The 13,441-nt window shown below is 38.2% G+C and overlaps 1 protein-coding gene across 10 annotated transcripts in view; it reads left to right on the top strand.

Annotated features, from left to right (window-relative positions):
* The first annotated feature begins 2,444 nt into the window (after positions 1-2,444).
* Stxbp5l (syntaxin binding protein 5L) overlaps positions 2,445-13,441 on the top strand; it is a 229,221-nt gene continuing 218,224 nt past the window's right edge. For all 10 annotated transcript variants that reach the window (XM_057763575.1, XM_057763572.1, XM_057763570.1 and 7 more), the window contains exons 1-2: positions 2,445-2,590; positions 3,689-3,882. In XM_057763575.1, coding sequence (XP_057619558.1) covers positions 3,697-3,882 — 186 coding nt within the window. In that variant the 5' untranslated portion in view covers positions 2,445-2,590; positions 3,689-3,696. The remainder of the gene's footprint in view (positions 2,591-3,688; positions 3,883-13,441) is intronic.

Genomic DNA, 13,441 nt, shown 5'->3' with positions numbered 1-13,441 from the left:
GTTAATATATGCTGGGTACTTACCATGTATATGTTATTGTAATACTGTAGATTATTGCTAATGTTTAGAATAATGCCAGAGAGTCCTAAGTATAATAATTCATTTTATTTTTAATTGAGTTTGTGTGCGTGTTTATGAGGATAGAAGCAGAGTCTTACACATGTTAGACAACTGTCTCACCATGGAGTCATATTTCCAGTTGTTTTAAGTTTCTAATATTTAATTTGGAACCATGTACGCATATATATATATATGTATATTTAAAATGATTTAATGATTTTTATTTTATATGTGTTGGTGTTTTACCTGCCTGCATGTCTGTGTGAGGGTGATGGATCCCCTGAAACTGGAGTTACAGACAGTTGTGAGCTGTCATGTAGGTGCTGGGAATTGAATTCAGGTCCTTTGGTAGAGCAGCCAGTGCTCCCAATTGCTGAGCCATCTCTCCAGCCCGGAAGCCTGTATATATTTAGACATGACTTTTCTCCTACATTTTATACCTATTTGTTGTTCCAGCTGGATGACTGTGTGCTTTATTCCTTTTAAAAAAGAAACTCAACAGGTTGTTGAGTTGCCTTTGTGCTCTTCAGAACAGTTCTTGTCACTCTGTTTCACATGCTTTTCCCCTTTGCCTTTGTAGTTTTATAGACTACAGACCACCACCTACTTTGTGATAATGCGATGCTTGCGATGAGTGATTCAGGTTTTGTTTGTAAACATTCCTTCTCTCTTTTCTGAACTGGGATATCTTCTTTCTTCGCTTTCACCACAAGACCAGACCTCCACATGCTATGGACCTGTCTTCATTCATTCAATGCTTAAGGAGTGGCAGGTAGGTCCTTTTGCTGAAGGAAATAAAATCCTTTAGCTTGTATTGACACCCACGTTTGGAGTGAGCAATGGGCCAGAAGGAAGAGAAAAAGGTGAGAAAAGACAGTTAAGGACAAAGACACATATTGTTAGAAATCTAATATAGAATTTAGAAGCATGCCAAGACCTAGTCTATCACATGAAATTTGTTTTACACTTATTTTTCACCCCTCCCAATCTCCCAATTTCTGGTATCATTTTATAAATATTTAATTGATAGTCATTAACTAGTCCATTGTTCAAAAACCCTGAACTGTCTTTTGCAAGTTAAATATTGTGCCAGGTACTAAATTAACTACAAGCAAAAAATTCCATTCCCGTCCTTAAGAACGTCACTGTCTAGTTGTGACAATGAAAGTATAGAGGGGGTCACAAAGAAGTAATACAAATGTTGAGGAGTGAAACACTCAAAATGAGAATGTGAGCATTGAGCTGAGTATCTGAAAATCCGAGCGCTATTCTGTCACCATGGTTCTTTTGCTATGTGCCTGAGTAACTCATATAACATTCAAATGTCCCCTTTTCCTTCGTCTCATCTCTCCTCTGAAAGAGAAGGGGAGGGGCTGCGAGTGTCGTCCTTTATCTAAGATATAAGACAATAAATATTTGGGATGATTACTAATGGTCTCTGTTGTGTTGCTCAGACTGAAGTATACTGTTAATCATGGACCCTAAGTTGCCTTTTAAGAACAACCAGTCGGGGCTCAGAACAACGTCTTCTCACGATGGTGGGCTGTTTAATTTTCCTGTATGGAATAGAGTATTTCCCAAAATTATCCAAATGAGAAAAAGCTTAAAATGCATCTTGACATGGTTGGAGAGAAATGTTTCCTTGAAATTTTAATTTGTCTCTGTGAAGAAGGGGACCGTTGGTCTGTTTCATAGGCTGTGCAAGGCTGGGCAGATAATTCCTTAAGATCTGAAAGCCAGCATTCCATCGAAAACCAATTCATTTTGGTACAGGTGACCTGTTAAGCCATTAGGAGGCTAACAGTTTGTAGGGATTATTTACAAATCCACGTTAGACGCAGATAGCAGGACGGCGAAGGGAGCCCAATAGATGCACCTGGCGAGCAGGAAGAGATTCAGGGGGAAAAGGCTGAAAAAAAAAAAAAAAGCTTAGATCACAATGTGGTCCAGAGCGAGACCCAAGGTAACCCGCCCTGCAGCCTCGGACTCCAGGAGCGCCAAGTTCTCCGGCTTGCGAACATTCTATTGATTCACACTTGCGTCCTTCAACAGGTAGCGCCAATTACAGCCCCCAAAGCACGGCGCCAGGGCATACTGGCTAGTAAGGCTGTCAATCAAATACCTCACCTACTTTCCTAAATTATTCCCTCCTCCTGACACTGGCTTTTCGACCGACCTATCCCCAAACTTCTTTCCTGCCTGGAGTCCCGGGGACTCAGGTCAGTGGAGCTTGTCATTGGCGAGAGGATGTCCCGCCCTCTGGCGCCTAGAGGGCCCCGCCCCCGCCGCGAGAGTCTGGGAGAGGGAGGAGGGCGCGGGCCGGCTGGGGCGGGGCCTACCCCCCACGGCGGGGGCGGAGCCTGCTGCAGACCCGCCCGCTCGGTTAGGACCTCGGAGAGCGCCAGGCACCGGGACCAGAGGGATCCGAGAAGCGGCCGGAGCCGGGCTGGACCGTCGCCCGCCTGCGAGCCCGCAGCCTCCGCGCCCTCCGCCTCACGGGCTGGCCGGCGGCTAGCGGCGTCTGAGGAAGGTGCTAAGTCTGGGGTCCCGAGGGACACCCGTGCCGTCCCATCGCGGCTCGCTCTCACACCTGTGTGCGTGCTTGTGAGTGTGTGTGTGTGCGTGTGTGTGTGTGTGTGTGAGTGTGTGTGTGTGTGTGTATGTCCCCGCGCGCGCACCCGCTCTGCTGTCTGTGAGGTGCGTGTGGCGTGCGCCGCTGTCTGTGAGGGCTCCGGGGCTCGCTGCCCGCCGTGGTAGCCCTGGCGCCCTGCTCGGCAGGAGGGAGCGAGGGAGCCAGCTCTGCGCGCCCTGCAGGCTGAGGCGGGACTCGGGCCCGCAGGCGTCACCGCTGCCTCACATCTCCCCCCGAGAGCCACCGCTGTGCAGAAGAGGTGCCGGGCGGGGAGCAGACACGGGAGACCAGGGGCGGGAGAGGGACAGAGAGAGGAGACGGGGACAGGTGGAGGCAGGCGGTCCCCCGCTCGCCCCTCCCGTCGGCTGTGGCCGTGAGTCACCCGCAGATGTTTTGGGGTTCGGGTTTTTGGGAATACGGGCTGAAAAAAAAGCCATTTTTGCCCTATCCCCCAATTTCTGCTGAGAAAGAGGGAGCGTTGAAGATGATGGGGGGGGGGAGCCCCGAACATGGTGGCGGAGTAAATATTGGCTCCCTCACAACATCGCTTTTTCTGATAATAAAATTTTCGGAGCTGACCCTGAAGAAGGAAAGCCCCTTTTCAGAGCGATCCAGAGGGTCTTGATCTGTTGGGCTCTGGTTTGATTGTATAATAATGATGATATAATGCTAATGACGATGATGACACTGCCTTTTATTTTTACCCCAGTGCTGATAAAGCAAAGCTACAGCTGGGGAGAAAGCCCTTGAAAATCTGATGTGTGAGGAAGGAAGACTGTTGCTCTCGGAGTTGTGCTCTCTTTATTTTATAAAGACATGGCTTTTTAAAGTTAAAATTCGACAAAATGAAGCCTGAGCCCCAATCTTCCCTAGACTACATCCAAGGCTCATAAAATGGGGACTAGCTACTCCTGTTTTGACTGATGAGAAGGTAAAGGCTTTTGCCCTGTGCGAATCCATGTTTGTCACCCCCTCTTTCCTTTAATTTTTCAACAGTGTTTAAAATGAAGAAGTTTAATTTCCGAAAAGTTTTGGACGGTTTAACTGCCTCTTCCCCTGGCAGTGGCAGCGGCAGTGGCAGTAACAGCAGCGGGGCTGGAAGTGGCTCGGTGCATCCAGGAGGGACTGCAGGGCTTCTCAGAGAGGAGATTCAGGAAAGCCTGACTTCAGACTATTTCCAGATTTGCAAGGTAGGTTTTGAATTGGCTTTAAGGCCCGTTAAATTTTTATTTTACTGTTGCGAAGGAACAAGGAAACACATGTAACACACACAGAGACACACTCTCACACACTCAGGGCTGGAAATTGTTGGGGAGCCAGCCTCAAAGAGCCCGTACTAGGTCAATTAAAATCAGACATCAACTTGGGCATTAATTTATTAAAAACGATGGTAGTTTAAAGAGAAGGAAAACACAGAAAAAGTAGTATTTGCAAGACGTTAAGGTCCAATCAGTGGGAAAAAAACATATTTGTGTAGGAGTAGGAAACTGAAGGAGACATGGAGACATGATAGTCGTTTGGTTTCCCCGTGTTGTCATCGGAGAATCTGACTGCTAATTCTATTTCTCTGTTCAGTAAAAGGAATAAGGCTCTTACCGAGGTGTTAGAATTAGGTAGGTGATAGATTAATGAGTCCAATAATAACTTTTTAAAAATTCTAGATATGAAAAAAATAGTTTAGACCCTTCATGAATGTACAGATCCTGTGGGTTTAATGCTTTTGAGAAGTTGCAATACTTGTAAAAACTCCAAAGTAATCACTGTTCTGGTTTTGCGAGAAAACATTTTAGGCAGTTATATTTTGATTTTGAGCTTCTAATAAACAAGCAGATCTTTGGACAGGGAAAGAAAATGAGAATTTAATAAAACAGATGTAGCACTACTACATAAAGATATTCTAGTATCTCTTTGTCAAGTGAGATATATCTATCTATCTATATCTATATCTATCTCTCTCTATATATATATATCTTTTATTGCTCTTTTTGGGGGTTGCCTTTGAGTGTGATTTTGACATGATTTATACAAGGAAAAAACTTAAAGTCAATTTGTATGATACAAATGAATCTAGTTTTATAACTGTGTTTGAATACATCATAAGAAAAATACTAAACTTTAGAAACTGCAGGAATTTAGTACCAAACAATTTTATACTTCAAAAAAATTTTGCAAATTCTTAGTTTTGTAGTAAACAAATGATATATAATAAAGTTTTAGTCATTACCTCAGCTCTTCCTAGAAGGATTATTATGAAATGTTAAATCTATAGTCATTAGTTTACTTAAAGCTCAAGCTTATTTAGAATTAAACATATTTAATCAATTGTGTGAAATTTGAAAGCAATAATGATAAAATAGATATTATACCAGTGTAAGGAAGAGCTTAATATAGTGGTCATGAAACAAGGGTGTACAAGAGTCCTGGAAGCCAAATTTGAATTGCTATGCAGGGGAATTATATCTTAATTCTCTATTTTGTTTCTATTTGCTTTCCCACATTCTGAGAAAACTTCCTAATCACCTCAATTAATGAATCTGATAGTGATACAGAAGAATTTTATTAGAGATAAAATTAGAACAGAACAGGTAGACTTCTAAACCAGATGTTGGGCAGCCGAGGCTGTAAAGCCAGGAAAGAAAATTTTAAATAAGAACAATTCCCATGCGTAAATACAGGAAAGAAAGTTCAGCATGTGGTCTCCTACAAGTTCATTAAGAAACGAATGGCCATGGCAAGTGGCAGAAGTTAAGTGTGTGCTATTTCAAATGCAGATGGCATGGTAGGAAGAGCTGGCCTATGAACCAGATGAATCAGACTTAAAACAAACCTGCATCTGACAGCCACACTATCATGGGAAAGGTATTTTTCTCCCTGGAACCTTGATTTCTGCAACTGTAATATGTGATTTATGCTTTCTTTATCTGAAAGAAAGTTTATTAGAATCTGAGGACAAAATGTGCCAGTACACAAGTTGGAAGGGGTGATAAAATATTTATATTGTTTTTTTTTTTGTTTGTTTGTTTTTGTTTTTCGAGACAGGGTTTCTCTGTGTTGCTTGGGAGGCAGTCCTGGAACTAGCTCTTGTAGACCAGACTGGCCTTGAACTCACAGAGATCCGCCTGCCTCTGCCTCCCGAGTGCTGGGATTAAAGGCGAGTACCACCACCACCCGCCCATATTTATATTGTTAAAGTTAAAAAAAAAATCACCTTGTTTGTAGCAGAACAAATACAGCCATTATATTATATTTAATATAATATAAATAATATATTTTATTTAATATATTATTTATAGCAATAAGTTTCGAATAATGAGGCTAGGCAGCTGTATTTAGATATGCACTAATAGTACTGAAGTCACCCCAAATAAGGAAAACATAATAGCTTCTTTGACAAGGGCTATAGTTAATTTTGAAAAGTGATTATGTAACTATATTATAGGTAACATAGTCTATAATGAATATATAAAATGGATTAAGGAAATCCAAAATTAGAGCCATTATTGAAATGAGAACTTCATTTAGACTTACTGATTAAATGTACAAAGAACATTCTATTCTGAATAGTAAGAAGTCAGCACCTTCTGTGTACTTTTACCTTTCCATCATGGCTAAAATTAAAGTGGAAATTTAGATCCTGTTTTATTGAACCGAGTCCCCTCACCCCACTATCTGATGGAGAATCAAATCCTATTTCCTTTGTAGTTCTGCATTTTATGCCATTTGCCCTCCCCAGTACTTGTTCATTTCGTCTTATTTTCTTGATTTGTATCTTGAAAATACATTCTGATTTCCTCACTTCTTATTTTACCTTATTATACTTCATTTTGTTGTAATAATGTTATTATCCAAATGCAATATGATTGCCTGGGACAAATCCTATGTTAGTTTCCATGGAGCAATAGTTCTTCAGAAACAAGTCTTGTTCTACTCCAGTAAAATCGATTAGAACAAATAAATGTGGTGCTTTATTGGCTTAAATTGATCTGAAGAGTTATAACAAGTTATACAGCCAATCAATACTTTTTTGTATTTTGTGTTTTTTGTATAATGCTGTTCATAAGCAGGTATAGGCATTTGTTACCCTGTAAATGTGAAGCTAAACTCTTCATAATAACTGAAAATGCTCATGATCAGAGAGACAGGCTAATGCATCAGTTTATTATAACCCATTTCAAGTTCAGTATGTGCACTCGAATGCCCTCTTGCTCATCTACTTGAAACACACACAAACCACCTTTCCTGAATATGAATTCTGTGCAACTCAACTTGAAAACATTGCTTTCTACAACAAAATTTAACTTTGATTTTCTTATAATTCTCTTCGGAAAGGTGTCCTGTTACCTTCCTGTTCGTATTTATTTCCTTGGTTTCCTAGCTTTATTGTATTGCTCCAAAGCGTCATATTGTCATATATCTAATGCTTCTTCCCATTTCTTGACTTCATTTAGAACATCTCTTCACCTTCAGCATTCATAACTGGAGAACTCTGTTAGCCTTTACCATATTTTTTAGTTCTGACCACTGCCCCATTTGCTTTACTTTTTACAATGTTGTTGCCTCTATACTATGAACATTCTGAGAAGAAAGTGTGTTGTTTTGCTTCTATATCTCACTTATTTTTGACAGACTAGTGGTTCTCAATGAGTTCTAGCCTCACTCCAGTGTTAGGGAATCACAATATGCAGGGATAAGGCCCACAACTTGTCATTTTAATAAAGGCCCACAAAATTCTCAGGCACAGTAAATATTGAGAACTAGGTGTTGATGTGCTTTTTAATAGAACAAAGCATCATAAACATCATTGGTTGCTTAACTGAAAGAAGGTTAAGGCAAAAAACCACCACTAATTATGTATTGAAACAATTCTTTTTATTTTATGTGTGTGGGTGTTTTGCGAGCATTTATGTCTATGCACTGCTTGTGTGCCTCATGTCTATGGAGACCAGAAGAAGGCACTGGATTCCCAGGAAGCAGATGGTTTATAGTTATCATTTTGTTGCTGGGAATCCAACTGGATGCTTTGGAAGAGCAATCAGTGCTCTTAACTGCTGGTCATCTCTCCAGCCCAAGGATTTATTTTAAATTATGTGAATATCTCTATGTGGGCTTGTGTGTGTGTGTGTAACCTTGATTCCTGCAACTGTAATATGTGATTTATGCTCTTTTTTATCTGAAAGAAAGTTTATTAGAATCTGAGGAGAAAATGTGGGGAAGCCAGTACACAAGTTGGGAGGGGTGATAAAATATTTATATTGCTAAAGTTAAAAAAAATCACCTTATTTATATTGTTAAAGTAAAAAAATGTGCGTGTGTGTGTGTGTGTTTATCTCCATGTGGGTTTGTGTGTGTGTGTGTGTGTGCCTACAGAGGCCAGAGGCATTGGATCTATTACATGTGGAGTTATAGTAGGTCGTGAACCATCTGACATAGGTTCTGGCAAACAAACTTAGGTCCTCTAGAAGTACCAAATAGACTGTGCTCTATTTTATTTTTACTGAAAACACACATAATAGTAAGCATTTTAATTTGTTTATTTGAAAACATGTGCCACTTTACAAATCACTAGAATAACAAATATAGTTTGGTTACTGAGAATTGGTTCTCTGAGTAGAATTTCATAAATTATGTATGTATTTGTCTTCCACAGCCCATTACAAATCAATCTGTATAATTTTTAACTTTTATTTATTCAAGAGATATAATATGCTTATAAACCAAACCTAGTATCAAGTCATATATTTTGTATACTACACATTTTTTATTCTTATTATTAATGGATCCACATCCCAATTTGATGTTTTTATTGGAGAGTAGTTTACTAGATTTTAGTATTTAGAGAGCCATTAGTTTCCATGTGTATACTTTACAGAGAAATGAGTTTTTGCTAATATTACGAGCAGGTTGATTATGTTAAAATTAGTTTGAGAAGTATTTTATTGTACTTTCATAATAGCCATGTAGGGAAGCCACAGGAAGTACTATCTAAATTCTATGGATAAGATAGTAGAGGTCAGAGAATTTAAAACCTGAGGTTTCCCAAAATAGCTAATAATTTTAGCACCATTTTTTAGTCCTTAAATCGAGGTTCTTTTGGATTTTTTATTTGATGAGAAGCCAATATGATAAATTCTTAAGGAATCTGGAAAGTTTGAGAAGGCAGACTATTTCCTTAACTCTTCATTCAAAACATATGTTAAATATAATTAAATCCCTCTACTTCCTATTCTGATACCTTGATCAAAGCCGACAATGTTTCCTGCATGGGCTGCTACCATACAGTTTTTGTGTTCTCCCTGATTTCACTTTGGGCCTCACTATAATCCTCTCTTTCTCTCCCCCGCCCCTTGAGCCAGGGTTTCTCTGTGTAGCTTTGGTGCCTTTGGAACTAGTTGGAATTAGTTGTAGATTAGGTTGGCCTTGAACTCACAGAGAACTGCCTGCCTCTGCCTTCCAAGTGCTGCGTGGGATTAAAGATGTGTGCCACCACTGCCTGTCTTAATCTTATTTCTTAACAGAAGGAAGAAAACCTTTTATTATGTAATCATGTACCATTCCTATTCAAACTCTCCAATGGCTCTCAGATTGTCTCCAAAGTAATAAGGGTAGGCATGGTGGTGCACACTTTTAATCACAGAGCTTGGGAGGTAGAGGCAGACAGATCTTTGAGTTTGAGGCCTGCCTGGTCTTTAGAGCAAGTTACAGGACAGTCAAGGCTACACAGAGAAACCCTGTCTCAGGAAATAAGAAAGACAAACTTGAAGTTCTACTATACCTTCTAAAGCTTCAAATTATCTGCCTCTTTATAAAGCTATTTCAACTGCTATTTCTTTTATACTGCATTACCTGTGTTGTTATTCTTGCTGTTTCTCAGACATAATTTCTACCACAAGGCTTTTTATATTTGTTCTTTACTTAGAACTCTCTCCTTCCTACCTCCTCCTAGATTCCTAAATAATGGCTCCCTTTGCCATATCTGCTTCCTTCACACCATTCAGGGCTGTCTGTTAGCATATCGGAGAGGGCCTCACTGGGCAGTGCTCAAATCCTTTACTCCGTCCTCGTGTTAGGACGGCTCTCTCGGTAATTATTAAAATTACTTGTTAGTAAATTATATATAGATATTAGTAAATTATACACACACATATATGTGATTTACTTTGTGTGTGTATGGGTTGTATACTTCCTCTACAATATAAACTCCATGAAGACAGGACTTTATTTTTCATATGTACATCTATATATGCATATATATCTATTACTGATGTATATGACATCACTTTCCTTGTAAAACATAGTCAAATATTTACTGAGTAAGTAAATGATGAATAGGACCAAGGAAAATATTAGGAGCATACTCAGAAGGAAATAGATCTTATTTTGAACAGTTTCTTGAAACGATTTTTATGAAATACATTTTATTAAAGAAAGAAAAGAAAATTGAGCCAGACGGTGGTGGCGCATGCCTTTAATCCCAGCACTCAAGAGGCAGAGGCAGGCGGATCTTTGTGAGTTCGAGGCCACCCTGATCTACAATAGCTAGTTCCAGGACAGGCTCCAAAGCTACAGAGAAACCCTGTCTCGAAAAAAACAAAAAACAAACAAACAAAAAAAAGAAAAGAAAATCATTGAAAGAGGAATTCTACATTATGAATGTGGCATATATTTTTAAAAATCAGTGGGAGACTATAGATTAAGTTTATTTCAGGTTTTATTGTATAGAATATTAAGAACATTTTTTGTTTCCAAATGATCGGTGAAATGGTTTAAATTATTAGACTGGTAATCTTAAGCACATGAAATGTTCCAGATCTAAGATTTTTAAGAATTAAGAAAATGATAAAAATCAGATATCATAATCGCTAAAGTTCTGAATAAACTCTTAAATTAGCTAACTCACTGTTTACCAACATTTATTATCATGATCTTTTTTATAAATGATGTCAATAGAGCTAATATATAAATAGCTAGTGTAATTTCTGATCCATGATCATGATCCTCATATTAGATAATATTTCAGATTTTCCAAGCAAGAAAATAGACATAAAATCAGAAATACAAGCATGGACTGTAGGGGCTCGGGTATTTAGAACTCTGATAGATTCCTTCCTGCTGTCACTTCCTCACGATCTCCAGTGTCTCTTCCTCTCCCGACTTCATATTTTCCACACTTGTGTGGTTATGTAACTGAGATTGACACAAGGACATAACCCTAGTCCCAAATTTCTGCAGTTTTTATATATGAAAATAACTATAAAAGATTCCCTGAAAAGTATTGACTTTTTTGTGTGTTTCTATAGTTACAAACTGGTGGAATGAAACACAGGATTGCTTACCATGGATAAAGCATCTGACAGTGACCTTATGCTTCTGTCATAAAAATAGCAGTAGAAGAGGAATAGCTCTGAAAACATTATACAGACTGAGACGGTTGTTCTCATATACTTAGGAATAAATACATGTATGTGTATACAGAGATGTATATGTAAAATGATGGCATGAATTTGGAAAAAGAGCAAGGAAGGGTGTATGGGATGTTTGGAGGTAGGAAAGGGAAGGGGAGTGATTCAATCATACTATAATCTCCCAAAGAGAAGAAGTACTGAAACATAATGGTGATGGAGGAAAATCACAAGAATCAGGACATAATCAGGACTGAGATATTAAGATTCTTAAAGACCAAAAATAAATCAGGTTTAAAAACTAATGAAAGCCAGGTTATTCCGTACCATAGACTACCTATTTTGCTTATTTTAAGAGCACAGGAGTATAGGGGCATGCTTGAGTTAGGGATTATCGACATATAGGAAGTATGTTAATAGATTTTAAAAGTCACCATAGAGAAGAGTTTTTACAAAAGATCCTTTGGTGCTAGTATATTATTGATAAATAAAATTAATGAACTCATTTAGTATGGCATTTCTGATGTTCCTAAAAGCTAACAGTGCAGTCAATAGTTCTTTGTGTATATCTTAAAAGAATTAATTTAAAATATTATATAAACTGCAAGCATGCTTATCTATAGGATTATTTATTAGTAATTTTAGTAATTAAGTGAAATATCTATTTTTCTTTCTTTTCCTTTTTTTTTTTTTTTTTTTTTTTTTTTTGAGGCAGGGTTTCCCTGTAACTTTGGAGCCTGTCCTGGAACTAGCTCTTGTAGACCAGGCTGGCCTCACACTCACAGAGATCCACCTGCCTCTGCCTCCCGAGTGCTGAGATGAAGGGTGTGTGCCAGTACTGCCGGGCAGAAATACCTATTTCTTAAAGTTTTTCATATTTTCCCAGACATTATTCTGGCTTCGTTTGAAGATGTGCTTGCAAAAAAGAGTCATAGGATTAAATCTAAGTTTACTTTCATTACTATAGTGATTATATTGATTTACTAAATTATAATTCTGGAATATCATTTGCATGATCATTTAATAGCCACAATCAAGTGTGGAAGCATATGCTTGTAATAATTACAGCACTTAGAGGATCACAGTTTTAAGACCAGCTTGAACTATATAGTGATACCATGAAGCTCCCAATCAATTAAATAAATAGGTAAATCGGGGCTGGGAATATGACTCAGTGCTTAGGAGCCCTGGATCTTCCAGAGGACCCAGGTTCAACTCACAGCACCCACATGGAAGGTCACAACTGTCTGTAACGCTAGTTCCACAAATCTGATACCTTCACAGACATACATGCAGGCAAAACATCAGTGCACATAAAATAGCAGTAAGTACAGCATTACAAATTTGAACAAATTAAAAGCTATTTAACAGCTGTAAATAGCACTGATTATATCCAATAAAAGTCCGAATTAGTATCTCTGGTTAAAGTCTTTAAATGGAGGGTTTTTTTTTTCAATAAGAGAATTGAAAATTTTATTTCTACATAACAAAATGATTTTTTATAAAATTTCTTATTTGCAATGATACTTTATTAATTTTAAAGGGAGATAATGTTTCTTAATTTTTTTTTGATACCTGAAGGTCCGGTTGTCTAAAATGTGTCAAATTCTTGTATTTAATAAGGACTTAGCAAGTTTTTTTTGGAATCATTCTTAAGTTTCTATATAATGCTGAGTTTGTTTAACTTTTAGAAGACTAAATACAGAAATTATTATATTTAAAAGATTCATGGAAGGGGCTGGAGAGATGGCTCAGTGGTTAAGAGCATTGCCTGCTCTTCCAAAGGTCCTGAGTTCAATTCCCAGCAACCACATGGTGGCTCACAACCATCTGTAATGAGGTCTGGTGCCCTCTTCTGGCCTTCGGGATACACACAGATAGACTATTGTATACGTAATAAATAATAAATAAATATTTAAAAAAAAAAGGTGTGCACCAGCACTGACTGTCTAAAAATTATAAAAAAAAAAAAGATTCATGGAAGGTAGTTGTAAATAATAAAATTTGAAAATTTAAAAAGTATACTGCAGAGCACTGTGATAATTGCAGAGAGAATGAAGTGAAAGATAAGTGGTCACTGACGGAATAGTTTGACATTTCACGATTTAGAAGAAGGTTTTAGGCTCTAAATACAACTTTAAAGTGGTTAAAATATGTGTTATTCTCAGCTAATCAGCCAAATATGGAAATATTTTTAGGGAGTTGATTTCCTAACACAAATTACCTACAGTACTTTTCTGGACTTCTGTATAAGAGGAGAGAGTATGATTTCATTTCTTTTGAAGGTATAAGATTGTCAGTTGATATTGATAATTCAGCTGGATTTTTGAAATTCCCTTCTGAATACGTG

Source organism: Chionomys nivalis, chromosome 3 (genome assembly GCF_950005125.1).
Source record: "Chionomys nivalis chromosome 3, mChiNiv1.1, whole genome shotgun sequence".
In the NCBI taxonomy this organism is placed as follows: Eukaryota; Metazoa; Chordata; class Mammalia; order Rodentia; family Cricetidae; genus Chionomys; species Chionomys nivalis.
Note: the sequence above shows the minus strand (reverse complement) of the source record. Positions and strands in the feature narration are given on the sequence as shown.